The 26923-nt window shown below is 35.5% G+C and overlaps 2 protein-coding genes and 1 long non-coding RNA gene across 4 annotated transcripts; 2 read left to right on the forward strand and 1 right to left on the reverse strand.

The window, feature by feature from the left end:
- Positions 1 to 329: 329 nt before the first annotated feature.
- Positions 330 to 13762, reverse strand: LOC126752198 (WD repeat-containing protein 20). Of its 2 annotated transcripts, XM_050462827.1 has the most exons (5): positions 12497 to 13762; positions 5872 to 6060; positions 4598 to 5801; positions 3885 to 4540; positions 330 to 3809 (listed from the first exon to the last, which is right to left on the reverse strand). In XM_050462827.1, exons 1-5 carry the CDS (start codon positions 13031 to 13033, stop codon positions 3747 to 3749), a joined length of 2649 nt encoding a protein of 882 aa, XP_050318784.1. In that variant the 5' UTR covers positions 13034 to 13762; the 3' UTR covers positions 330 to 3746. The 2 variants fall into 2 exon arrangements, with proteins under 2 accessions (XP_050318784.1, XP_050318778.1); XM_050462821.1 differs by having other exon boundaries at positions 3885 to 5801.
- Positions 11493 to 12464, forward strand: LOC126752210 (uncharacterized). Its single transcript, XR_007665977.1, has 2 exons — positions 11493 to 12228; positions 12284 to 12464. It is a non-coding gene; the product is annotated as an uncharacterized LOC126752210 (long non-coding RNA).
- Positions 13763 to 14524: 762 nt separating the features above from the next.
- Positions 14525 to 15478, forward strand: LOC126764839 (uncharacterized). Its single transcript, XM_050482467.1, has 2 exons — positions 14525 to 14537; positions 14593 to 15478. The coding sequence occupies exons 1-2, from the start codon at positions 14525 to 14527 to the stop codon at positions 15465 to 15467; spliced, it is 888 nt and encodes a 295-aa protein (XP_050338424.1). The 3' UTR covers positions 15468 to 15478.
- Positions 15479 to 26923: the final 11445 nt, after the last annotated feature.

Below are 26923 nucleotides of genomic sequence, written 5' to 3' on the forward strand. Positions count from 1 at the left end.
CTATAATTACAAGCGATTAAATGTAAATGAGGCAATATGAGCTAAACTATGTTGACATTTTATTAAAGAAAATCTTTTCTAAAATAATTATTATCTAATTTTCTTTGATAAATTAAGGACTAAATTCTTTTTATATTTTTTTCATCCAGTATTTGGAATTAAAAGTATTTGTAATTAAGGTTTTCGGGACAAAAAAAAAATATATTAAATAATTTATTTTTTTCAGTTTTTCGGGATTATGCAATAAAAACATAATTCAATTATTTTTTAATGCACTATTTGCAACCCTGCTCACCAAAATATACATACAATATGGCACATACCAAACATATATTTGAAAGACTTTATTTTGTAATAATAATATTTATTGAATTCTTTAGTCTCTTTAATTATATGAAAACTTTCATCGGATGTTTTGCAAACGCACTTGTATACATATTTACATTTGCATGCACACTACTGTTTACACGTGTATGTATGTAGATTGCATCATCTCACACATGACTTGAATTTCATTGTCGTCTTCACCGGCATAAACGCTTACATCATTGTCAGTACTATTTTAATTATGTTTTAATAACTTATGCTAGAAAGTATAATGTACGCTTACGCATTCGTATTTGAATTGCACTACAGCACACTTTACTACATATACATACATACAAGTATGTACAGAAATATTTGTTGTTATCGTTTATGCACTGCAATATGCTCAATTGTCTATAACAAACTTGCTGTTAATGTTAAGCTAGCTTTCTGCTTTATTTGCTAAGTTTTTTTTAATTTTTATATAAATTTTTATTTATTTTGTTAGTTTATGTTTAGAGTTTCGTAGTTTTTCATTCTTTTAAATGTTAATTTCATTACAATGATGCATTATATGTGTGTGTACGCGTGTGTATGTGTGTAATATTTCAACAAAATTTGCATTGTGATAAAGAGTCTATGATTTCTATAACTATTACTCAACTCAACAGCGCAGGCGAAATTTTTTTCTTACATTCGCTTATTTTCGATTTCAATAAATTAGTCCAAACTATTCTGTAAGCAATCAAAGATCATGGTTACACCACTCTATGGTATACATATACATATGTATTTAATTTTCATAAATTAAAAAAAAAAAATTAAAAACAAATATTAAAAAAAAAAAAAAAAAACATTTTCCAATTTTTAAAATCTTCTCCGCAAGTTTGCACTTTCGTATTTTTGCTGTAACATTTTACCGTTAGTGATTTTCACAAGTTTTCTAATTGATTTCAACCAGATGCTCTATAAATTTAGTATAATTTTCTCGTTTAATAATTTTTTTATTCTTCAAATAATCAAATCATAACTTTGTACACTTTTTACATTAAATTTTTATATATTTTACATACATAACCAAAAGAAATATACATACATACAATTAGTAAGGCAAATTATTATTGAGGAAGGTTTGTTACGGCTCACAATTTCAACGAAACGAACTCACTGCTGTATTTTCACCGCAAAATAAAATATAAATTTAACCCCTATTCGCTCGGAGAAAATTTAGCATTTTTGATGTCAGCGGAATCGAAGTAAGTGCTGTAACCAGGTTTAGCAACTGAAGAGCAACAATAAGACAACAACAATGATTTATGCTTTAACAAAACAAGAACATGTCGCAAATGTATGTCCATGGAAATTAAATATCAAATACAAAATCAAAAAAATTTAAAGATTTTTGAGAGAAATCATACAAATTTCCTGTCATAACTCGAAGTCTTTCAACTCGGAAGTTTTTTGTGTGGATTATGGTGATCCGAGTTAGGGAAGTTCAACTGTATATAATTTTTTAGGCAGTCGGGTCTACATAAAAGCTGCAAGAATTTATCCAAAATATTTGCGGAATGCTTTATATTGCAGCAACAACAACAAGAGAAAACTCCCAATTATACGCAATCAACTGAATTAGAGCACTTGTAGTTGTTGGAAAACTTTGAAAGCCCGTTATTAACGAAAATATAACGAGATTTCAATGCTGCGGCAGCGCACAAGAAGTAGCTAATTAAATCAAGATTTTAAAGTCACCACAGCAATTTTCTTTTTTTATAATTTCTATATTTTTTGTTATCATATATGTACATACACTTAAGCAAAAACTTAAATAATAAAAAAAAAAACAGCGTTTAACAATTTTCACACGCGCTTTCGCTCTCTCGCTCTTTCTCCCTGTAATTAACGCTCTTTAACTTATTAACAGTAGCCATACAAATTCACCCAAAAAGCAATCGTCGCACGTACCGAACTGCTCCTCGACAAGACGCCACTACATCGTTCAACGCACTACAACTAATCAATAAATTTGCAATTTTAATGATATGACTTTAATACATACATAAATAAGAGCATAAAATCAAAAACATATATACTATATATAATATTTATATATAGCATACAGTATATACATACATACATACAAGGTATATGAATTCATTATTGTTTTTTGTTTTGTTTTATATATTTATAACACATTATTAACATAGCGTTGCCCAACATAAACTACTAGTAATGCACATTTTATAATTAAAGCGATTTCTCTAGGATACTAGGATACTACAACATGGAAAATAAATTCAATTAAATTAGTTAAGCAAAAACGGTTCGAAATGATTTGCAATAAACACGGAAACAACAACTTTAACTCGACGCAGTGCTGCAGCAGCAACAACATTTAGCTGCGCTTCGTCGGCTTGCAGCGCGAGCCCTGAAGCATTGCTGTGTTGTAGCGCATCTCGACGCAGGAGGCGTGCAAAGCGCTGGCTATAACTTTAACAATTACCGCTTTGCGTACTTTGTGACGTGAAATACCTGCAGATGGGGACATTTCTGTGTGTGTGTGAGTGTATGCGGCGGCGTGGTTAATTGTGAAATCTATTTAGTCTACTATACATTCGATTTTAACAAGCGACTGCTTAATCGTTCAAAGTTTCAGTTCTACTGCATTTCGCATATATTTTTGTAATATAACAAAATTCACCGCACAAACACAATTACACACTACGAAATATTCTCTAGAAATATACTATGTACGACTTTGTTGTGCACTGAAGTAGACGCTGACGTGACGCACGCTGCTTTCTAAAGCACTCTAAATAGTTTGCTATTGCTAAGCTTCTTTCCTTTCGCTGCAGTTTTTTGTTTAGTGAGTTTATTGTTTTATTGTTCGCGCGTTTACTATGCGTTATGGTGTATGTGTGTAAGTGTGTGCTCACTATTTGCATACCTTAGTATTAAATAAATGTTTTATTTGTTTTTGTTTTCCTGTTTTGCTGTTTCATTCCATTTTCGTTATTTTATATCTTTGTTTTTGCTTTCAACAAGTTGACTTAAAGATTACTAAAAATATTTAATATATTTATATGCATAATAGTATTGTTTTACATACTTTGCTTGTATATATATATTTATGCTAATTACAGTGGAATATTTGAAAATAGGTTTATAGTTTTATCGCCGTCATTTTAAATGACGTTTAAATGGTATTTTTGTTTGTTTTGTTTATATATAAATTTTGCTTCTGATTTTCTTTTTGTTTTTACTTTCCAAGTGTATTTTGCATGCATAAATCTCACACCAGTTTAAATCCACGCACTCTCAACGTTCACTTTGTGACTTAGGCCGGCGCGCATGAGTTCGTAAATTTATTCTGGCGTTTCCAATGACATGCGACTGCTCCTTATGCGATTCTGTGCATAGTTGTTCATATTTATTTTATCGAACTATATTACCGTACCACCGGGAGGCGCCGCTTGACTTGGTGATAAATGCTGTGGTACATTTTGCTATAGGTTGTGGTACAAAAACAAAAAAACATATGATCAGCACAACATTTGCGTAGATATTTTATGCATACTTACGGTTGCATAGCCGGGCCGGGCCCATGTGTAGATAAAGCCATCTTGGCACGCGGTTAGGAAGCAATCTTCACGAAATATCAACGCCGAGAGACGCTCATGCGCGATTTTCTTGCATATCAGCGGCTCGAGCAGTGGACATTCGTCGAAGCGTGGACACGAGGGTGTGCCGATCAGTTTCATGGGATCGTAGGAAGTCACTACAGCATTGGATGCTGCGCTCAACGATGAGCTGTGTGAATGTGTATTGGATTTGCCCAGCTTAAGTGAACCGAAGCTATGCGCCGTCGTGCTGCTGTTGCCAATGCCGCCGCCGCCGCTGCCACTATTGTGGTCGTTGCCGCTGGCTGTCGCGCTGCTACCCGCACCATATGCTTGGTGGTTGTGATTGCTGTTATTCGTTTGGTTGTTGGACTTGAGCAGACTCATGCCCTTACGATGTGTGCGATGCGTCGCCGCAATTTGTGACGCATCAAAGGAACCAGTTATTGAGGAGGTCGTCTTCTTGTCCGAGTTGCTTAGAAAGCTGAAATTCGAAAAGCGCTGCGTGAGGCTGTTGAATGCCGAGACGCTCGAATCTGAAGACTTGGTGGAACTATTCGAGTTCTTGCTGTTGTAGCCGGACGTGGAGACTGTCGAAGCTGTGTCCTTGTTGTTACCTTCAATGGAGTCCGATTTGGTGGCACTGATGCAGTTGGGAAATTTTATTGAGTTACCTGTTGCATTCACCTTGTTGTTGGTATTGTTTGCTTTGATGTTACTGTTGCTATTCCCTGTTGTATTGCTGCCGGCTGGCATTGCCTCATCCGGTGGCGTATTGGCGTTCGACGATTGCGATGATATGGTGCAGTTCGCTGTAGAAAATTTACTTGAGCTGCTGTTGCTGTTGTTCTCAGGCGCTACTGTTTCTTTCGTTGGACTGCTGGTGTGTTGTGGTGGTGAGAATGGTGCCGATATATTACCTATGGCTATTGGCCGTATCACTTTGATGCCATCCGCATCGATACCGCCGTTCATATAACTAGTATCATTCAAATTAACGCTATTGACTCGTTGACGCAGCGACAATGGGTGTCTCAGCACATCCTCTGTTATGTCCCACAGACAAATTTGCGTATCCTGACTGACCGAGCCCAGACGATAGCTAATCGCCAGTTTATCCGGTGCCAGCGCCGCTGATGACGATGCATCCGAACGAAACGATGCTGAATGTGGCCGCTGTCGTGTATGATTCGGTGTGGAGTTCTTCTCATGCGCAATGCTGCTGACACCGGGTATGTAATCGAAGCCATTAGCCGTTGAATCGGCCGAGAAACGCGCCTCTCGCCCAATGCCGTATTCGTTCATTTGATTTTCGTCGTCGGAAAAGTCACCGCCATCCCAGTTGGTGTACGATGTGGTGTAGGGATCAAATGCCACCACGGACACCCATGAACGATGACCTTGACCGCGTGCCACTACACGTCGTTCGTGCAGCGACCACACCGTCACCAGGTCATCTTCGCCGCCGACCACAATGTATTTGCCGTCTGGCGACCAACACACACACAAAAAGCCACCGAAATAGGAACGCGCTATGCCCAGCAACTCCATGGTGTCATAGTGAAAGACACGCAGAAAGCCATCCTGCGAGACGATGGCCAAATTGGAACCACATGGCGAGAAGCAAAACTCGTTGATGCAGCAATTCTCGGTGTTGAATATCCATTTGTACAGTGGATTACGCGTCGATTTCGATTTGCAGGTGAGTATTGTATAGCCGTCGCCCATTTTAAAGGGCTGATAGTTGGGCGCAGTCGGTGTGCAAGGGAGGTCCTCGTTGTATAAATACAGATTGCCTGATGCGTGCGAAGCCAAAAATAAATTCGGTGAATTCGGTAACCATTTCAGGCATGTCACTTTGGTCTTGTCAATCAGCCGCTGAAGTCAAAAGTTTAATTAATTATTTTGTTTCGATTTTTCAGTTATTATTTATATTATATATCTATACCTCTTCATTGTATAGCTTGCGCAGCTCACGTGGTCCTGGCTGTGGGGAAACGAGCTGGATTTGCCCTGTGGTGAAACCGACGAGCAGCGGCGCGCCAGTCGAGGTGGCTGTAGTCGCGTTGAAGTCATGACAACTCGGATTGGTGCCTTTATAGAACTTCTTGTCGATCGGTTTGGTCATTTCTGCACCCTATAAAAAATAAACAATTTTAAATTCATTTTCTTTATTTACGATTAAAAAAATTACAAAACTTTATAAGTATTTCATTGAAGTATGGGCTTTAGTTAGTCAACAAAGAAACAAAAAAATATTATTGGCTGGCATTTGTAAAGAAGTGTGTATGTATTTAAATTAAGTTTTGATAAGTTGCTGACGTCAATGTTTTTAAGTTAAGTATATTTATGCTATTTTGATCCGATCTAAACTACTTCTGCAGAAATTGTTGTTGTTGAGATTGTTGTGTTGCCTTGGACAATAATCTTTGCCAAATTTTGTAAAGATATCTTCACAAATCAAATGAAGTCTTCCATACAGGTATCGGATTTTGAACGATTAGTTTGTATGTCAGTTATATACCAAAGTAGTAGTTGTTGTTGTTGTAGCGGCAGAATTCTTCCGAGTTCACAGTCCACGACCGAATACAAATTTGTAGTCTGTTCCGGTTACGTAGACTCGACTGTCGTGGGAACATTACCAAAATGATTCAATATCGGCGGTTTTGATTTTTTGGGGAAAAAGGGTGTGTGAAAAATTTTAGATGCACATACAAATAAATAAAGAAATATATAGACAATTATGTCTAAAGCGACTCAGCTCATCATGCTAATCCTTTATATTTGTCTCTCAAGAGTTTTATTAGACTTTTGAACTCAGGGAGGTTATAATCACCCATTAGCAACTTTGCCTGACCCATGCCTGTGAGTTGTTGCCATTGCTTTGCCTTTCTCTCCTCCTTGCGGAGCAGCTCCTTCGTGGTATCTGGACTAACCGCAATGCAGGATTCCGGTCCTACCATCCTAAAAGAGCCGGCCGTTCCCCGACAGTCGGGTCTAAGTAACCGGAATGGGCCCGGATTAAAATCCGGCCAAGGACTACCAATTCGGCACCATTCCTTGAAATTACTTCAGGAATATTTTCTACTAAGAACAACAGCGGGCAAGCTAGTCGGCCAGTTCATTATCGCCTACACCCTATTGACCTGACACTAAGTCTCTACAAAGTTACATACCAATAGAAAGTGAATCAATTTAGAAACGTGATCTTCTGATATTATTAACATACATACATATTTACTGAGTATTGTGACTGTTACAAAAAAAATTAATATTCATTTGATTGATATATTTTTTCATTATAAATAATTTGTTTGCATTGTCATTGTGATAAAAACTAACGTCAACATCATTACGATCGATCTAATAGTAAAGGAAAAATTATTTAATAAATATATAGAGATTTATGATATAATCGCAAAAGCTGTGGTGTTATCTTAAATCACCGATTAAGTAATGTAGAATTGATGATTTGCATTTGCGAACCATTTTGAGCTAATTCATCACAATATGATCATGCCGTCAATGAAAGTAAAGTCTGTAATTGATTTGATGCCTCATTTAATAACTAATTACACTTGAAAGAGTAGGCAATTAGCGATTCTTTACTTCCTAATACAGAAACATACAATATTCACCTACATACATACATATGTGGATATAAAAATTAATTGGCGTTATTTTTGAGTTGATAAGTTAGAAAATGCTTAACTAATAATGGTGTCATCACGGTGAAAAGCGTTTTATATGAGCTGTGGATAATAAATAAAGAATGTTTAGGTTGCTACAACTTGAAGAGATCGAAAAATGCATTACACTCACTTAAAAATAGCTTAAAATTCTTGAAAAGTGTGTTACTGTGGGTCAAGACATATTTTATAAACCGCTCCCACGACAATGGGGTCTAATTAATGGAAAGGCACGTGGACTTTTATCCGGCCAAGGACTGTCAACTCGGTACCATGCATCGAAATTACTTCAGAAATATTTTCTGCTGCTTCAACAACCAAAACATATTTTATGTAAGTATAATCATGAAAGAAATTCTTTTGGCAGCTCAACTTTCTTAACAAACACGCTGAAGACGAAATCAAGGTCTTTATTAAATGAATTTGTGCTATAATTTCTTTCCGGCTACTCGGAATTTTCCTAATAGAAAAGTAAACAATTTTGTTGAGCTTTAAAAGTAACTTTATTTCAGTTATCTTTTCAAAGACTCTCCAAGCGGCAGTTGTAAAGCATTAAATACTATTTTTGGAAAATATTATTTATAGTAGAATGTTTATAAATATAATTTTTTTATCATTAAAAGCACAAGCGGTTATTTGCATCAACATATAACAAAATAAATATTCCATACAATGAGAAAAGCACAAAACCAGCTGTGCGCCTGTCCTCCCCTCACACGTACAATCCCGAAAACACCTAAATAAAAGAGAAATGCTTAGCTTACTTCTACAGCTGGATGGAACCGGCTGCAAGCACGCAACCTTAAATTCATTAATCTTTGACGTAGTCATGATATATCTACTAGTATTATCGCTCCAGAAATAGACAAATGTGCCTCAATATAAAATATTCATACATACATACACATATGCATACATACATACTTATTTTGTAGCGTCTCAACTGTAATTATGATATGCGAATATGGCCATAACGACGAAAGTGGATACATGCAAAGCATACGAAGAGATTATACACTAATAATATTAGATTAAAAAAAAAAAAAATACATATGTATATGTATATGTATGTATGTGCATATGCTTGTACATCATAGATATACATACTTCATTTGTTCGTTTACATAATTAGTTTAGAAAATTTACAAAGTAAAAAATGAACTAAGGGTGTGAACAAAAAACGTTGACGGTATCAAATATCTATGAAGTTGTATAGGGCGCATTAGGGTGTCACCTATGATGTTTTTTAACTCATTTTTTTTTTAATGTGCACAATCGGTTCCCATACAAAAACTTTTCCTGTAATACAAATTTTTTTCATAATCTTTATATTTTTAAATTATTATTTGGTTCCATCTGAAATTAACAGTTTTCTTCTAAACATCTTAATTAATTAATTGACAAATAAAATTTTAATGTATTTAAAAAGATAGAGCCATTTAAAAAACAAATCAAAGAAAACCCGTTAATTTCTGTTGCAAGGAAGCTGTAATACCTTTCAAAATTTATATCTTATGGCAAAAAGGGCATAAAAAGAGCGCTTTATCTTGTTTTGAATAGCCTAGTTTGAGTAACAGCTTTAGCTATATATGTATGTACATATAAGACCGATCCGAACAATTTATTTGGATATTATACCTTTGCCTTGTATAATAATCCAAGCCAAATTTCGTGAAGATATCTCATAAAATAAAAAAGTTTTCCACACAAGCACTCGATTTTTATCGGCCATTTTGTATGTCAGCTGCATTTAATATTTCCCTAACAATTAATGATATTTTCTAAAAACATTTGGGATTATAAAAATACCCGACCACCTTAATACGGCTAGTTACAATCAGCTGCTTGCAACTGTATTACGGCAAGCGCAGCTTGATGCTTTAAGCTTTAGATCAAACTAAAAAACGAATATTGCAGCCTGTATATGAACTAAAAACCCACAAGCGAAATTGTAAACAAACAAACTCACATACACACATCTATCTACATAGACTTATTTGATTGAAACAATAACATGTGCGCCCACATAAAGTCGAAGACGAGTACTTGAATATTATATAATTAAAAATTGTGTTTTTCCCCCTTTCTTGTCGATCACATTACTGCCAAAAGTTTGTGATATCATGCTTGAAGGCGCTATGACTGCCATGAACGGCAAGAACTTCATGCTCAGCAATAGCGACATTCAACAGCAGCAGCACCCATCGTCGTCACCATCAATACACGCGATCATAAGAACTGTCAAGTTTAAGTTTGATTCGTGGCGATTATCTTTATAATTGTTGCGTAAGAGTTCAGTGTGACACAGCCGAGTGTTGTCACTGCTCATTTGAGTATCATTGTTGCTTCTCGGTAGTTACTGGCGGAGTGCGCGTGTATAGTATTAATGCCCACTGACGACTGCCATGTTTACATTTACACAAGTGCATTCTGTGAATGTAGTTGTATTCAATTGACGTTTTTGCAGTCGCAGCTATGTAAATGTACTTATTGTATGAGTGTACATACACATGTATGTAAGTAAATGCTTTGCTGCACTTGCCACTTTTATTGTTACAATTCAGAATTAAATTGTTGTTGATGGCAACGGCGCGCTATGGACACCAGCGTTTACAATTGCTCAAACACGCGCCAGTTGCTCAGTAGTAGGGTAAACATATATGCATTCGTTTGTATGTATGCACCCTATCGAAATGGAAGTGTCATCATAAATGGGACATCGTACTGGACAACGCTTGCAACATACTAACCTCCTTGCAAGTGTTCTATAAATACTAACACGGCGACTAACGATTATTATCAGAACAAGTTTGTGTATTACAACCGTATTTCGGAGTTTGAATGTAATTTTTTATCGGAATAAAAATTACATAAGCTTTATATGTATGTACATCTTTGTAGGATCTGTAAAATCTTATCAAACCCCCCTGCTTCATTGATCCACCAAGTATTTTCAGAGCCTATCGCTAAATCATCGAAATTTTACTGCTACAACGTTCAGTCTAACGGTTATAACAACAACAACGGAAGATTTCTAAACTCCATTAAAACGAAATTCCGACAAACGTCCAATAAATGTTGGTGTACTTAATTACATGCACATGAGTGTATGTAAGAATCTGAATTGAATAAAAATTGACTACATTCAGCGCGAATGCTTGAGAATCAATTAAGTATATCCAATTGAAAAGTTTGTCATATTAAAACTGAACGTTAGATAATTTCTGAATTTGATTTCATGAGTGTTTTTTTTTTGTTACAAATAAAATAACTTTTTAAATAAAATATTTGCGTAAAAGAAAAAACGATGTTGTTGTTTAAAACTTTCAATTTATTTTTTCAGTCTGGTTAATAAGCGTAATAGTGAGTTTCTTGGGAGAATAAAAAAACAAAATATATAAATAAGAAGAAAAAAACGTTATCTTTGGAAGCTATATGCTATATTAGTTTGATCTCAACAATTTGTTTGGTAATATACCGTTACCTTGGACACTAATTTTATTTCTTGTCAAATAAAATAGTTTTCTATATAAAAATTATTTTTCCTATATAAACAACATTAGATCGATCAATGTGTATGGAAGCTACATGCTATATTGATCCGATATAGGAGTTCCGATAAATGAGCAAGAAGCTACTTTAAAGGGGAGATAAGAATGTGTGCAAAATATCATATCGATTTTCAAAAGCTAACGGAAACAGTTATATCTTATCTCGTCTCATTGAACATTTATTTATATATTTTATAGGGTCTCCGAAGACTCCTCTCCGTTACAAACTTGGTATCAATCTTAATATTCCCTGTGAAGGGTATCAAAACAATCAATGTAATATATTAAAAATATCTTTGTAAATAAATAGATATTTGCCTTTAGGGTAACAAGTCTCGCGGCAGGTCTGTACAATACCATAAGCTCAAACAAGCATGAGGGTAAATTTCAATTTGTAATTTCTCGATCACCCAAAACTTTGCCTATTAGATGCCGCTTTAGAGCATCGTTTACAGCGAACGACTGTGTTTTTTGTTGTTGTGGCAGAGCATACGACTAATCGAGCCCAGTGGTCAGCTGCTGCACACAACCGCTAGCCGCACAACAATTGCCCGACAAATTAACCGATTGTTTGCAAATCATTTGAATGCATTTTTATACACAATTACACATATGTATACGTTGCAATGAGTAAACAAACTCGTTATATTTCAATTTTCATTTGCCACAAGCACTGCAGTTGTTTTGCTTTTTCAATTTTATACCAAGCAAATTCATTTAATTTCCTATTACAGCAGTTTGTTTTGCTTATATTTATGACAATTCCTGTCTTTCTGTGTGAATCTAACACAATCGTATTTTTGCAGGTTTGTTCTTTTACTTTACTTCATATTTGCATACTACACGAGCAATTTAACATTATCAACGCCAGCCATTACTAGTGACAATTGGTTGCAACTTGCAGCAAACAGCATGTATCACAACAACAACAATTTGGCAGTGTGTTAACACTTAGCGATCGTCCATGGAGTGACTGTGGGAGTTGTGTGAAAGTCGCTTTGACTGCTTTGCAGATGAAATGTCGGTATGCAGCAGCAGACAGACGCGCATTAGATAAGATAAGAAGTGTGTTTGTTATTTATTTAAATTCGTGTTTAATTTATACTTAGACTTTTAACAGAAGTAGAGAAGAAGTATGGCGGTGTTACTTTTGAAATGAAAAGGTGGTACGTATGGATGTGCCTTGCGATTGTGTAATCGCATTTAGAGCCCAAAACTCAGCTACGGCATCATAAAAATATTCTACTAATAATCGTTTTCATTTACTATCTACGAACTACAAACATAAACTTTATGATGTATTTTTATTGTTTTACTGTTACAAGTCATTTACCTTTTTCACTCCTCTAAATGCATAGACGTATAATTCCCTGCCGAAATTGAAACAAATCCGATCACCTCCATAGATTTGACTAGCCAGACCATTTTGTCCATCCGAGCCACCGTTGATCATTGTATGCATAGAAATGCCCGCACCAAGTCGCGCATCCATGGTAGCTGGCACACCGTAAGCAGCCTGTTGTTGACCATTCACTAAAGAACCAGTGGCGGACGCATTGCTACCATTCGCAGAACCATCACCACTTCCTTTGGAATTATTTGTTGCAGAACCATTCACATTGCCATTTATAGAGCCAGCTACAGCGGTGCTACCACCACCGCTTGTGCCACTTATTGTATTTGGACACGGGTTATTATTAGGCAGCGACACAATGGAAACACGCACTTGCGGTGAACTTTGATTGGTATTGTAGCCAACACGATTTGGACGGGAGTACTCAGACAGCGTGAGTAACCGGTAGGTGCCTTCACGCGTCACGAACTGAGTCTTCAAGTCGTCCTTGACATTCGGATCGAGTTGTGCGGCCATTACTCCGAATCTATTATTTGTTTTGACTTGCTGAAGGTTGTATTAGCCGACTACGCAAGCGGCTGATTGTTTTCAGCTAATGTGCTAGTGTTAAAGTAGGTAAGTGGGTTTGGCGAAAAATTGTTCAAATACCTTTTGGCAACCCCCCTCCACCTTAACCCACCGACCGACTCGTTGTCGTCACAGCTCTTGTGGCACTCGCCACTGACTTGCTATCCCCTAATCGTTTGATCACACAACCACCCGACAACACAATATAATAAAGGAATGCTAATACACTTGCACGTTATCTATTTGCTGCTTGTAAAATTCGTAACTTTTCCTATAACTAAACTTGTTTCTCGATTTATATGCAACGCGATATAAGAATTTTCTTTTGCAAGGGAATCACTATGACCACCAGTGCTATTCTTCCTGGCAGTAAGTGGGCTTGGGGGCGCGGCCGTATGAGTTGCTTTGCCACTGCTGCATTTGTTGTTGGGAGGAATTTTCTTTTCGCTTTTCACACTATATGCATTTTCATTCTTGTAATTTCAAAATCGACCACACGACGAAATCTCATTTTTTATTATACACAAATGTGACGTAAATTTTCGGTTACCAATTGGATTATTTAATTTATTGTAATCACTTAGTCCACCGCTATTTGTAATTAGAACTTTTTGCACTTTTTCACAATTTTCCGTCGATTTCTTGCGTTTTTACTTTCATTCTAATTTTTTCTTATTTTCTAATTGACATTTCTCGCTAATTTGACAGTTCTCTGATAAATTCTCTGATTTGACAGCTGAGCAGAATGTTGCCGTGCAACATTCTCCGGAACAGGTGACATAAAATGTTGCTTAACGACAAGTGCGTAGCTATGCAACGATAGGTGGCGCTAAATATTATTAGTTTCACATGCAGGTGACGCAGTTGGAGATTTTGTTGGACTAGAAGAAGTTTGGTTACGAATTTACAAGTGTCAGCGCTTTAAAAGAGTTTAAATTTTTCTCAAGTCCAAGTGTCGTCTATGATGCTCACTCGCTTATCGGTAATGCACGCTATGTTCTACGTTAATTTCTCAGCTTCTATTTTTTCTAGATATCTAGATCGAAGAATGTTTCTTATTTATAGAAAAATATAATATTTAACGATAGAAGGGAATCAGTTAATATGTATTAAGCAAATAATGAGGAGACAGTGATCAATGGCATTGATAGGGCTAATCAGTCAGTGTAAAACGGTTGCCTTTGCAATACGCAAACATACATATGTATGTACATATACGCACATTCCTGTATAGCTTTCCCTTATATTTCTACTTACCCATTTGTTACACAACTGGGGAACTTACATTGAACTAAGCAAAGATATTTATAAAAAGAAAAAATAAAATAAAGTCTTCTTCGTAAAAAGTCTTCAGCAGAAGTATAAAAGGGTTACCAGTGACACCCGCGTGGTCATTCAAAGCTAATTACTTGGCGCATCTAACGGGATTTGCAGTTAACGATGCAGCTTATAAGTGAGTTAATTTTATTCCAAATAACTTTTATCAAAGAAATTTTAACCTTTTGTAGCTCACATACCGCTGCTCCTTGCGCTTAGTGCCAGCCTTTGCTATGCGTCGAGCAGCACGTACGATGGCAAGCCGGGTTGCAAGACGCCGGGCGAAATCGGTAATCTGTATAGAAACTTTTGGGATCCGATGCGTTATTGGCGTTGCATTGGTTTAGATATGGAGCCGCTGCGAGAGAGTTGTCCCGATGTTACCGCCTTCCAACAGAGTTTGGGTCGTTGTGTTCCGTGGCGATATTGGAAATGGGAGGTGCCTGTGTATCCGCCTAGTTGTCCCACTGGTGTTATGTGCATACAAACGGAGCCACAGCCTTCGTCATTATACCTCCAGCAATTATATCCACAACAAACGCCGCAAGCTTTATCGCCAATAAGTCCGCTTTATCCACGAGGTCCACAGCAAACACTAGTACCTACAAGTTCGTTATATCCTTATGCAGCGCCGCAAGCATTTATACCTACAAGTCCATTATATCCTCAAGCTTTGCCGCAAGCCCTAGTGTCAACAAGTCCATTATATCCTCAAGCTTTGCCGCAAGGCCAAGCGTCAATAAGTCATCAATATCCTCAAGCAGCGCCACAAACATTAGTCTCTCACTTATATCCCCAAGCATCGCCGCAATCCCTAGTGCCCACAAGTTCGTTTGCACAACCACAGGTATCCACGAAGCCGCAATTTATAGGTCCACTAACACCGCAGCCGTCACCGTCTCCCCAGAATGTGCATTCTCCTCAACCCTCGCAGCCTTTTGTGCCGCCACAGTCTCCTCTAGTCTGGAGTTCGCCACATCTGTCGCCGCAGTCTCAACAGGTACTGAATACACCATATCCAATGATTTCATCACGACCACAATACCCAGTGGGTCACAACGTTTAAACTGATTGACTAACCAGAGAAACTACTTGGAGAAGAGTTTCAGAGCTTGACTTTTATATAAATATGTATTTGTATTGATTTTATTAAAAAGTTATTACATTTGGTGCTGGTGAAATAGAGACTTTTGCCCTTGGAATTACAGCCAAGACATTACCGTAAGTAGAAGTGACTCTTTTAAAATTGATGGAGAGTCGATGATGGCAAACTAAGAAAATTAAAGATCTATACATAATCTCTTAGCGGATACTTTGCGCCATGAGAGCTTTATTATTTCTTCGGAAATAAATAAGCGGACTACTCGAAATCTTTTCCGTACTGTTACCCTTGACATTGTGGGACGAGTTGTCTCCTAACTCGGCCAAATGAAACAGTCCACATTTTTTAACAAGCAAAAGTTAAAATATGTAATATCAGGGTATTTATTTTAAGTTTTCTTCGAAGTTGATAACACGAAACACCGGAAATCCTACATACCATAGATGATACGTGACGAGCTGAGTCGATTTAGCTTTGTCCGAGTCTCTGTCCGTGAATACGCGAAATAGGAACTGAGTTGTTGAGTTAACGATATGGAACTTTGCACACATCCTTTTCTTCTCAAGACTCTGCTAATTTGCTGGAATCGGCGATATCTGGCTACTATAGCGTATAGCTGTCATACAAACTGACCGATCGTACTCAAGTTCTTGTTTGGAATACTTAATTATTTGTTGAGGTATCTTCACGAAATTTGGCAAAGATTAATATTTAATGCATTCCTACAATATTCGAAAATATTGTTTAGATCGGACTACTATAGCATATAGCTGTCATACAAACTAACCGATCGAACTCAAGTCCTTGTATGGAATACTTATTTAGTTGAAAAGGTATCTTCACGAAATTTGGCGTAGATTAATATTTAATATATTGCTACAATATCTGCATAAATTGCTTAGATCGGACCACTATAGCATATAGCTGCCATACAAACTGACCGATCGAACTCAAGTCCTTGTATGGAATACTTGTTTATTTGACAAGTTATCTTCACGTAATTTGGCACATATTATTATTAAATGTATTGCTACAATATCCGAGTAAATGGTTAAGATCGAACTACTATAGCATATAGCTGCCATACAAACTGACCGATTGAATTCAAGTCCTTGTATGGAATACTTGTTTATTTGACAAGTTATCTTCACGAAATTTGGCATAGATTATTATTAAATGAATTGCTACAATATCCGAGTAAATGGTTAAGATCGAACTACTATAGCATATAGCTGCCATACAAACTGACCGATCGAAATCGAAATAATGATTTTTTTATGCACTTTTTTGTTAGCAGAAATAAACCTAAGAAGGATATTATAACGGTGAATTTGAAATTAGCTTTTTTTGTTTTTGTTTACAATTGTTTTTTAATTTAATTTCCTAATTATTTGCTACTCAAAAGATAACCGTACTAACATTTCCCAGCTTGTGTGTAACAAGCAACAAATGCCTTTGCGAAAGCTCGCCAAAGCTCTCGATAGCTCACAACGAATGCACTAGGCACTTGTTCGTAGTTTTCCTAGGCCTCCCGCACTCTAGCAAATATTTTTCGTAAATCACAGCTGCTTTCAGTTAGTGCAAATATAAATTGAATGCCTTCACTAGTAAAAAATATCAACGAAATCAAATTTAAAAGCCGAAGACACTAAAGAAAAAGGTAAATATTGACGGCGTGGCAAATAAGAAATACAGTTATTTATGCAAATATTAAACAAGTGTTTGTCAGCATCAACAAATAATTTGCTGCCCAAAAGTGCAAACGAAATAAATGTGTGTAATTAGTGTCGAATACATTTATATGTGGGTGTGCGTGTGTGTGTGTGTGCGCTGCAGGTGCCTGTGACTATTTTAACGCAATTTTTGCGGAGGTCAAGTGCATATTTTATATACTCGAACACATTTCTGCGTACATACTTGGCAAATGCTTATGGAATCGCGCCTAATTGTATGCTCTGCTGTTGTTGTTTTGTGCCTGCAGTTGTATTTGTAATTAAGCGTAGAGATGCTTGTTTCCGGTAGCTTTGCTGGGAAGTAGGTCAGTGGGGCGTGCCACAAGTACCACAAAGCAAACAAACAACAGCTGCTCGAGACGCCCCGCACGGCACACCTTCGGTGCGCTGCAATCGTGCCGTTTGTTTGGTCGTTACGAATAACGGTGAATATTATGCAGTTTTTATGTGTGTCTATGTGTTGCTTCGTACCCAGTAGGAAAGGAAAGGCTGATGATGTCAATGCCGATTTTAGGAAAAATATTCAAATAATGACTGCTGCATTTTTTAACAGGTCAATGGAAAAGTCTCCGAATTGACACATAGATAGCGCTACTATGTAGATGAAATCCATATGATTTTTAGTTATTCCTAACCTATAAAATACGTGTGCATAAATTTGACAGCTGTCGGATCATTCGCTTGCGAATTATATTGTTTAAAGTGCAGCAACATTTGTTATTGTGAAAAAATTGAGAAAACGGAACTTTTTTGAAGGAAAAAGAAATACAGTTAAATCAAAAACTTGACTTGATGACAAGTTTCCCGATACTGCACCACGGAAATCAACTGTTGCAAATTGGTTTGCTGAGCTTAGACGTGGTGAAAGTAGCACCGAAGACGGTGAACGCAGACGATGTGATGATGATCTCACGACAGACTGGTCTAAGTAGCCGGAACGGATCCGAATTTTAATCTAGCCAAGAGCTGTCAACTCACCAACAATTCCCCGAAATTTCTTCAGGAATGTTTTCTACCGCGACAACAACAACAAATCTGTGGACGCCCAAAAGAACTTGTTACCGACGAAACTATCAAAAAGTCAACTAAAGACATTTTTGATGACCCTAAAGTGAAGTTGTTCAAGTTAGCAGGCACTCTAAAGTTATCAACTAAATGTGTACATCATATCATTCACAAATATTTGGGTATGAGAAAGCTCTGGGCAAAGTGGGTGCCGGGCGAGCTCACTTTCGAGCAAAAATAACGATGAGTTGATGATTCAGAGCAGTGTTTGGAGATGTTCAAGCATAATAAACCCAACAACTATGTGACAATGGATGAAACTTGGCTCCATTATTTGACTCCGTAGTACAATCGACAGTCAACCGAGTGAACTGCACATGATGAACTCGCTCCAAAACATGGAAAACTCAACAGTCGGCGGGCAAGGTTATGGCGGCGGTACTTTGGAAGCGCATGAGATAATTTTTACTGACTACTTTGGAAAGGGAAGGACCAACAACAGCTTATAAGCGTTATTGGATCGTTTGAAGGACGAAACCGCCGAAAAACGGCCGCATTTGAAGAAAAAGAAAGCGCTGTTTCAAAAAGACAAACTACCGTGCCTCAAGTCAGTGAAAACGTTAGCAAAAATCCATAAATTTGGCTTCGAATTGCTGCCGCGTCCACTGTATTCTCTATATCTGGCCCTCAGCGACAATTTCCTGGCCGCAGACTTTCAATTGACCTTTCATGGGAAGCTTTTATGATTTAAACTTCGCTATGTATCCCTTGAAGCAAGAGTTTGAAGTGGTTACAACTTCTCCTTATATCAAATCATCATCTAATGTTACAATTTTCTCAGTGAAAATGACGAAAAATTTAAAGCTGCTTCTTCGATGTAAAACTTGGCAGCACTGAAGTTTCCAAGTTTTGAAATAAAAAGTGGGAACTCTGAACAAAATCAAGACTTAATAGAGTATTGCATCCTATTTCAAAACTCTTGGACAGGCTTTTTTCAATTTAAAAACTTTTGGTTTAAAAAGTAGATATTCAAAACGAAAATCTCTCTAATTTTGGATATTTTGAATTATTTTTTTTTACCGAAATTTGAAAATCAGTTTTAATTAAGATCTAGATTATTGATTCAAAAATTAATATTTAAATGTTAACTATTTTTTTAAATAAATTTAAATGAATAATATATTTTTAATTATTGTATGTAAATTCTTGAGTGATGGACCCTTTAATCTAACAAGGTATAATACATTTTTATAATTTTTTCATAAAAAAATATCATAAACACTCATTTAATGCCAAAATAGCGGTTTCTCGTCATCACATTTCCTGCAGGGCACACGCACTGCGATTTGCAAATGGCCTTGCCAGCATAAGGGTACTCAAGGTCACACATTTTATTGCACTTGAGTTGATACTTTCAAAATATTTTCTATTTACCAGCAAGCATTTCTCACAAATGTACAAAGCCATTAAACAAACGTGCATAAATTGACCTCTAAACTGCAATTAGGACCTGCCTGGCAAGGTGAGATTTTACAGTTATTCACTAAAAGCTCACGCGTTTTGGCACCTTTTCGAGACAGTGTGTTTTTCACATTTGCATTGTACAATTAATTAATTACACTTTCTACACGTTTCTACTTCAAATTTATCAGCAAAAGTTAAATATTATAAAAAAAACAGATAACTCAATGTGTGAATGTACATATGTATATGTGTGAAGCATTTTTGTAAGCGATAAAACTCGCCACTTAATTATAAGTCGACATGCAATTATGATGTACTCGTATAATACCGTTACTCTACGCTATGTCGGTACATGTGTAGTTACATAAACACCACAGGAAGTAGGGTGAACGCTGGTGAGTAATTTGAGTAAACGCCCTGTAATTGCTTGTTGTTCTTGTATTGATAAGATAAGCTCTGATTTGATTTTGAAGGCAAAGTAAAAAAATAAAAAATGCAATAATCGAAAAAAAATAAAAAATGACACCTACACCATCATTGATAGCACAACCACTGTCAATGCGAAGGTGAAACCCAAAAGTCGCTCGCAGTAAACACGTGACAACCTTGAAGCTGACTAAGCAATTTGGAGTTTGCAGCGGTTGACGGTCGGTTTTTACTGACTATATCTACAGTCAAAATATAAGCGACGTCAAAATGATATTTTTGCCGTATATTTCGTTAGGTCATGCCTTTAAAAATAACATATTAAAATTCTAGTTTTTGGGATACAGCCCTCCAAGTGTTTTATCAGCTCCATCAGTTTGTATTTAACCGTGTTTTTCTCAAGACTACATTTCCACATATCAAATTTTCTTGAGTGATTAAAATCAAAATTTATCTGCTTTTATGGACGTCATTATTCTTCTTCGACAGTAGGTCGAAAGTAAGACAGTAGGTAAGCTCATTGTGCTCTAGTACATCATGTTTTTAGTTTTCATTCACGGAGAAGACCGACATCACTGCAACAATTTGGTTATATGTTTTCATCACCATCAGAGATCGCGTGTAATTCGAAAAATATTGAATTTCTTCAAAAAAAAATTGTTCTAACTGCTGTTTTTAGGCTGCTACACCAGTTGTGTTCCACTCTGGTGAAATCGTATACCTTAACTTTACATATCCTGAATTATTCTAGCATTCGATTGAAATCTATCGAGAAATCTATCAAGATTCCCTGAAGTACTCAAAGCTGATTGAGTTTGTCATTCTCAAATATGTGCGATTCTTGCATAACGCTGGAGACTACTCAATAAGCATTAAACGTTTGCGCATTGTAGACTTTAATATATGTTATATATGTATTAATGTACAAGTGCATATATAAGAAGAATATATAACTAACCAATTATAATTACTCTTAAATTGGAAAGTTAATAATCAATTCAATTACCAGGGAATTACCAAGTTACAAACGGCAATCAAAGCTTTCATGCCTATTCGCGCTGCACAGTGGTCTAGTTGCAGTTAAATGTTGACAAAAACAGTCAAAGAAAAATTAAGGAGTCAGCTTTTATAAATTGAAAATAGATTATTTTTGGAAGAAGCGCTTAACAAAATTTTTAGAACGTTTGAAGGTGAGATCAGATTAGATTTCTGTATCTAGTGTAGACTAGTGCAGAAATCATTGAATATTATAAAAAAAGGAACAAATTCATCGTAGGATGAAATCCATCGGGAACGGAAGTTAACATAACAAAAATTAAAGTACAAATTATTTATGAGCGAACTGAGTTCGACAAAAAGGTAGGGGAGGGCTGTGGTTGAGCTTTTAAGGGTTAAGAATGGTTTATCTCGATTTCTAGCAGAACTACGAGCCCAATAGAAAAAATATGTATGGCAATGTTGTGGGTAATAAAAAATTCTATAACTTTTCTTTTATTTTTTTCACATAACCTCAAAATTTATGTGAAAATTTCAAAAAAAAAACCGAGATTTTGGGTTTTTTATTTTCTTAAAAAATTTTTTTTCTTTTTACAACATTTGGTGAAAACTTATCTTCTTAGATCCCTAACATACTATATATTTTTAATTAAATTATTAAGGAGAAAACCTTATTTCGACTTAAAATCGAAAAATCTCAAGTCAAGCTTTCAAATTTTTTTCAAAAAAATGTCAGCTTTATATGTTAAAAGTCTTTATTTTCTGATGGTATAATAATATATATACATTACTATGGCAAACTTGCTCAGAAGAAAGAAAGACCCCTCCTTTTGGTACCAGGCATTTCAAGTGACTCTAAAAATATATCTTTCAGAGGATTTTTCACAAAACTGCATTTTTCGAATTTTATAAAGTGATTATTCGAAGACAAATGATCCGATTTCTAACAAATATTTTCGGCGTGTTCTTTATTTAGCAAAAATCGAAGTTTGGGTTGCAAAAAACAAAAAAAAAGGGGAAAACTCAATTTTTTTGAACGCCACCATTTTGTCAATTATTGTTTTATTTTCCGATAGTAAGTCATATTACGAACATATCTAATAGATTTTAGTAGAGATTTTTTTTGTATTATTAAAATGTGCATAAATATACTCTTAAAAGTAAAAAAAAAATTACAACAATTTTGTTTTTAACCACAAAAATCGTTTTTTAAAAATCTGAAGCTGGGAGTTAAAATAAAAATATTAATAAAAAAAAAATTTAATACACATAAAAATATAATATAAAATAAAAATGTTAATAGAATTGTTAAAAAATTGTTAATAAAAATATTTTTATTTTAGCAAAGTTTTCTGAATTAAATTAAAAATATTTCGACTCCACTGTGCAGCGCCTAATACTAACGGATTAGTTCAAGATTACGAAACATGAACACATACAAAATTATGAATGTCTTTTAGCGGGCGCTTGTGAAAAGCTCATATCGAAAGCTCCGCTAGGCAGTCAATAGTTTGCGCTAATGAAGTCTTTGGCACGCAACAAGTTGGAAATTGACTTTAGTTATTTACTTGCATGCGCTCCAAACGTCGAGAAACAGCTGTTTGGCGAATATTTTACACAATTTTTTTTTTATATAACGGTCATTGTGTTTTTCCACTCGGTAATAGAATATTGTAAGTAGTGACACGTTTTGCCAATATAGTAAATTATAAAGACTTAATTAAGTGATCAAGTGTTTAATTAAGTGTTTCATGTAAACATAATATAATATGCGAATGCCATCGCTTAGTAACATATGTTTGGTATGCCGGGTAGTATATCGGTGACCTTTGGTGCGCAAAATATTTACAGTTTGTTATGGTACTGCTATGAGCAAAAAATAGTAAGACTATATGCATAATTTTTAAATTCTTAATTTGTTCTTCAAAATCTATGTGGTCCCCCTCTTAGTGGCCCCAATACACTTGTGTCAACGTTTTTTCCAAACCTCGTAACAGTTGTTAAAGTCAATTTCCGGGATAGCCTTCAATGCGCGTAGTGATTGTAGTTTAATGTCTTCAATTGACTCAAAACGGTTTCCCCGGAACGGTTGTGTGAGTTTACTGAATAGCCAGAAGTCATACGGAGATAAATCAGGCGAATACGTATCAATGCAGTATGCGACGGTGCATTATCGTGATGCAAAATTTTTTACGAATAACTTCGCGCAAACGACGCATAACATTCAAATAGTATTACTTGTTGACAGCTTGGCCGGTCGGAAGGAATTCGAAGTGAACCACACCTCCATAATCGAAGCAAACTGTCAACATAACCTTGATTTTTGACCAACTTTGACGTGTTTTTTCGGCTTCGGATTTTGCCACATTTATCGTCTGTTTTCACAATAGTAATACGTTTCATGACATCCTGGTAGTTTGTTTAACGACGTTAACGCGATGCTGTTGAAAATGAGTGAGTGAGTGATCGAATTTATTTTTTCACTTTTTTCGGCCCAAGGAATCTTTCAAAATGGTCTTTACTAATCCCTATGATATTTCAACGATGTCGGTAAGATCTCTAATTATTAATCGTCGATTTTTAAGCACCAATTCCTTTATTTTATTGACGTGTTGTTCATCTGTTAACATTGATGGCCGTTCTGTATGTGCGAATGTCCTCGACCCTCTTTGAATAATTTGTACCAATCAAAAAAACTTGCTTGCGAGAAGCAATTATCACCGAAGGCCTTTTACAACATGCTGAACGTTTCGGCATCAGAAAGTTAATTCTGTACATAAAATTTAATGTAAGTTCTTTGTCACTCATCACAAAAATCGCCGAGTACACTTTATGTACTTCAGAAAGACAAGCATATACTAAACACTAATGATTATTTTGATGAGAAATTTGCCACTGTCAGTGAAAAGTCATACCAACCTAGAAAAAAAATGTCGATGAATGGGTTTTCGCGCAAAATTTATATTAAAAAGTCTTACTATTTTTTGCCCGCAGTAGTATAAATACATATTTGATTCTTGTGAATTTTGGAGTAAAGTTGCGGGGCAACCAGCAGATCTAGTATGCCCTTCACTCACACCTTTAGCAATTCTGGGAAGCTAACTATATTGGAAAACATTATTTTATATTTTTTTATTAATTATCTTTATTTTAATTTTTCAGAATCAATTTTTGTATTATTTTTATTCTTAAAAATTGCCTTGTTTAGGCTATCACTCTAATTTGCTGTGCCTTAAGAAGATGTGTGTTGGGTTCAAGGCACTTAGTCCGCTAGAAAGGGGTTCCATTTTCATGCATTTATATTATGTTTAGCTAATTTTATCAATATTTTCACTGTATAACAAAAACAATAACCAAACTAATAACCAAAACAATAACCAAAACAATAACCAAAAAATAACCAAAACAATAATCAAAAAATAATCAAAATAACAACCAAAAATAAACATAAAATAACAAAAACATTAACCAAACTTATAACAAAAAATAACCAAAACAATAAACAAAAAAATAACCAAAAAATAACAAAAAAATAACCAAAATAATAATCTAAAATAATCAAAATAACAACCAAAAATAAACATAAAATAACAAAAACATTAACCAAACTAATAACCAAAAAATTACCAAAACAATAACCAAAACAATAACCAAAAAAATAACCAAAATAATAACCAAAAATAACCATGTAATAACCAAAATAATAACCAATACAATAACCGAAATAATAACAAAAAATATCCAAAAAATAACCAAAATAATAACCAAAAAAATAAGCAAAGTCATTCTGACAATTAAAATTATATGTTTATCTATATGAAGTTCAAAAAGCTAAACAAATGATGTAATATTTCACTCGGGTATATAATCAATAACAAAATTTAGTTATATTGATTACTTAGGCACTTATGCCGTTAACTCTAAATATGCATGTGTATGCTACATTTCTTAAAAATTAGGGAGCAAATCTGTAAAATCTATAAGCAACACAAAAATTAGTGTGCAAAAGACATGAAATAATCGTTGCAACTAAATTTTCTCATAAAATACAAATGTCATAAAGGAACAACAAACCATATAAGCTAAAATTCCTAAAAATATAACAAAATTCTAACAACATCTCTGAGTGGTGGCAGGTTTAATCTGAATTATTAAGACGATTCCGGCAAATGTATGAAGCGACACAGATATAATCGAGCTTTGCAACAGCGCACACTTGTAGGTAAATATATGCATGTGTATGTGTGTAGAAATCCACAGACTACACATACAAGTATATTCAAATGCATATATTAGCATAAAATATTGCTTGTATACACACATATATATGTATATGTACATACATACGCACACTAAAATGTTTGCTACCAATTTGAGATACTGTGTAAGCAATTTATTTTCGGTCATAGGCACACACATTAAGCCACAAACACCCATAACGAAGCACACACGCACACTATAGCACACACACATATATAAACAATGAGCTAAGCAGACAGGTCGTATACGCAACTCTGACAATAAAGCGACCAGGCGACCTAAGCACATGTTCTCCTGGCTCTCATGTAGATGCGTGCGTGTCTGTGTGTGTGTGCGCCTACATTTGCTGAGCTTGGCGAAACCGCAAATGGCTACAAACAATGCTAATTAATTCAAAGTACACAGCTCAAAGAAATTTTCGTGCAACAAATATTTTTAGCATTTCAGGCAGAGCGAAGCTCAGACGGACAGCTGCTCAGAGCTCCGTTGCACAGCCATCAACCTTCACAAATGGCCACATTTTCATTCAACTGCTTGGATAAGAGAGGTGTTATTGTGCTCATTGTTTTTGTTGTTGCTGTTGTTTGTGTTTTGTGGTTGTTTTGGTTGATATTGAAATGGCTAAGAACGCTTGCAGAATGCAATATTAAATTGTGTAACGAGATATTGCCCGGAAAATTGCAATCAAATTGGAATTATGTGTGTGTACATATATGGTAGTATTGGTGGTGTGGATCATCAAAGTAAGGTAATGAATTAAGTAATTCTATTTACAGTTTATAGCTGTTTGCAGCGGTTTCACTACAAAACAACTAGTTACAAACTGGTTCCAGAAGAACTAGTTACAAATTGGTTCCGAACGAGTTTCAGAAGAAATGTTTTCAAGCGCACTATAACCAGTAACGAAACCAATTCTTTTGAAACCAGTTATTCTGGAACTAGTTCTTCTGGAACTAGTTCTTCTGAAACCAGTTTGTAACTAGTTGTTTAATAGTTTTTAAATTATTTTGGCTAATGAAGTTTACGACTATTTTTGAACTTGAACTACTATTGAGTTTGTTATAGTGACCTTAAGGTATCTACTATGGTACATAATTCTAATTGTTGAATTAAGCACTTGAAGAGCATTGTCTCAGGACTATATATATCATTCATAGAAACATTGCTTAATGCTTGGAAAGCTTTTGAAAAGCATTTGATTACATAGGTTGCCTTACAAAGTATATATGTACATACATATGTACATATATGATCAGTGTGACGAGTTGAGTCCAGTTTTGCCAAGCCTGTCTTTGTCTGTTATTTTATCTTTTTTCTTCCTAGAAGCTGCTCACATGTTGGAATTGCCGATATCGAACCATTGTAGCGTATAGTTGCCATACCAATCTCGATCTAAACTAACATAAATATCTTCATTATATTTCTTTAAGCCCGCTTTGTTTCCAGTTGACGCTTTGAAGTCCTTTCGATGCTTTCAAGTACTTTCGACTCTTTCCGATGTTTCCATCGCTACAGCCAAGTGTATTCAGTGCGAGG

The sequence above is a fragment of the Bactrocera neohumeralis genome, chromosome 2, assembly GCF_024586455.1.
Source record: "Bactrocera neohumeralis isolate Rockhampton chromosome 2, APGP_CSIRO_Bneo_wtdbg2-racon-allhic-juicebox.fasta_v2, whole genome shotgun sequence".
Lineage (NCBI taxonomy): Eukaryota > Metazoa > Arthropoda > Insecta > Diptera > Tephritidae > Bactrocera > Bactrocera neohumeralis.

Bases quoted from the DNA above. Each gene is read 5' to 3' on its own strand.
- LOC126752198 (XM_050462821.1), bottom strand. From the start codon at position 13,033: ATGGCCGCACAACTCGATCCGAATGTCAAGGACGACTTGAAGACTCAG. The intron at 5,802-5,871 runs GTATAGATATAT...TTTTGACTTCAG, and splicing joins GCAAGCTATACAATGAAGAG to CGGCTGATTGACAAGACCAA. The intron at 3,810-3,884 runs GTAAGTATGCAT...CACAACCTATAG, and splicing joins CCCGGCCCGGCTATGCAACC to CAAAATGTACCACAGCATTT.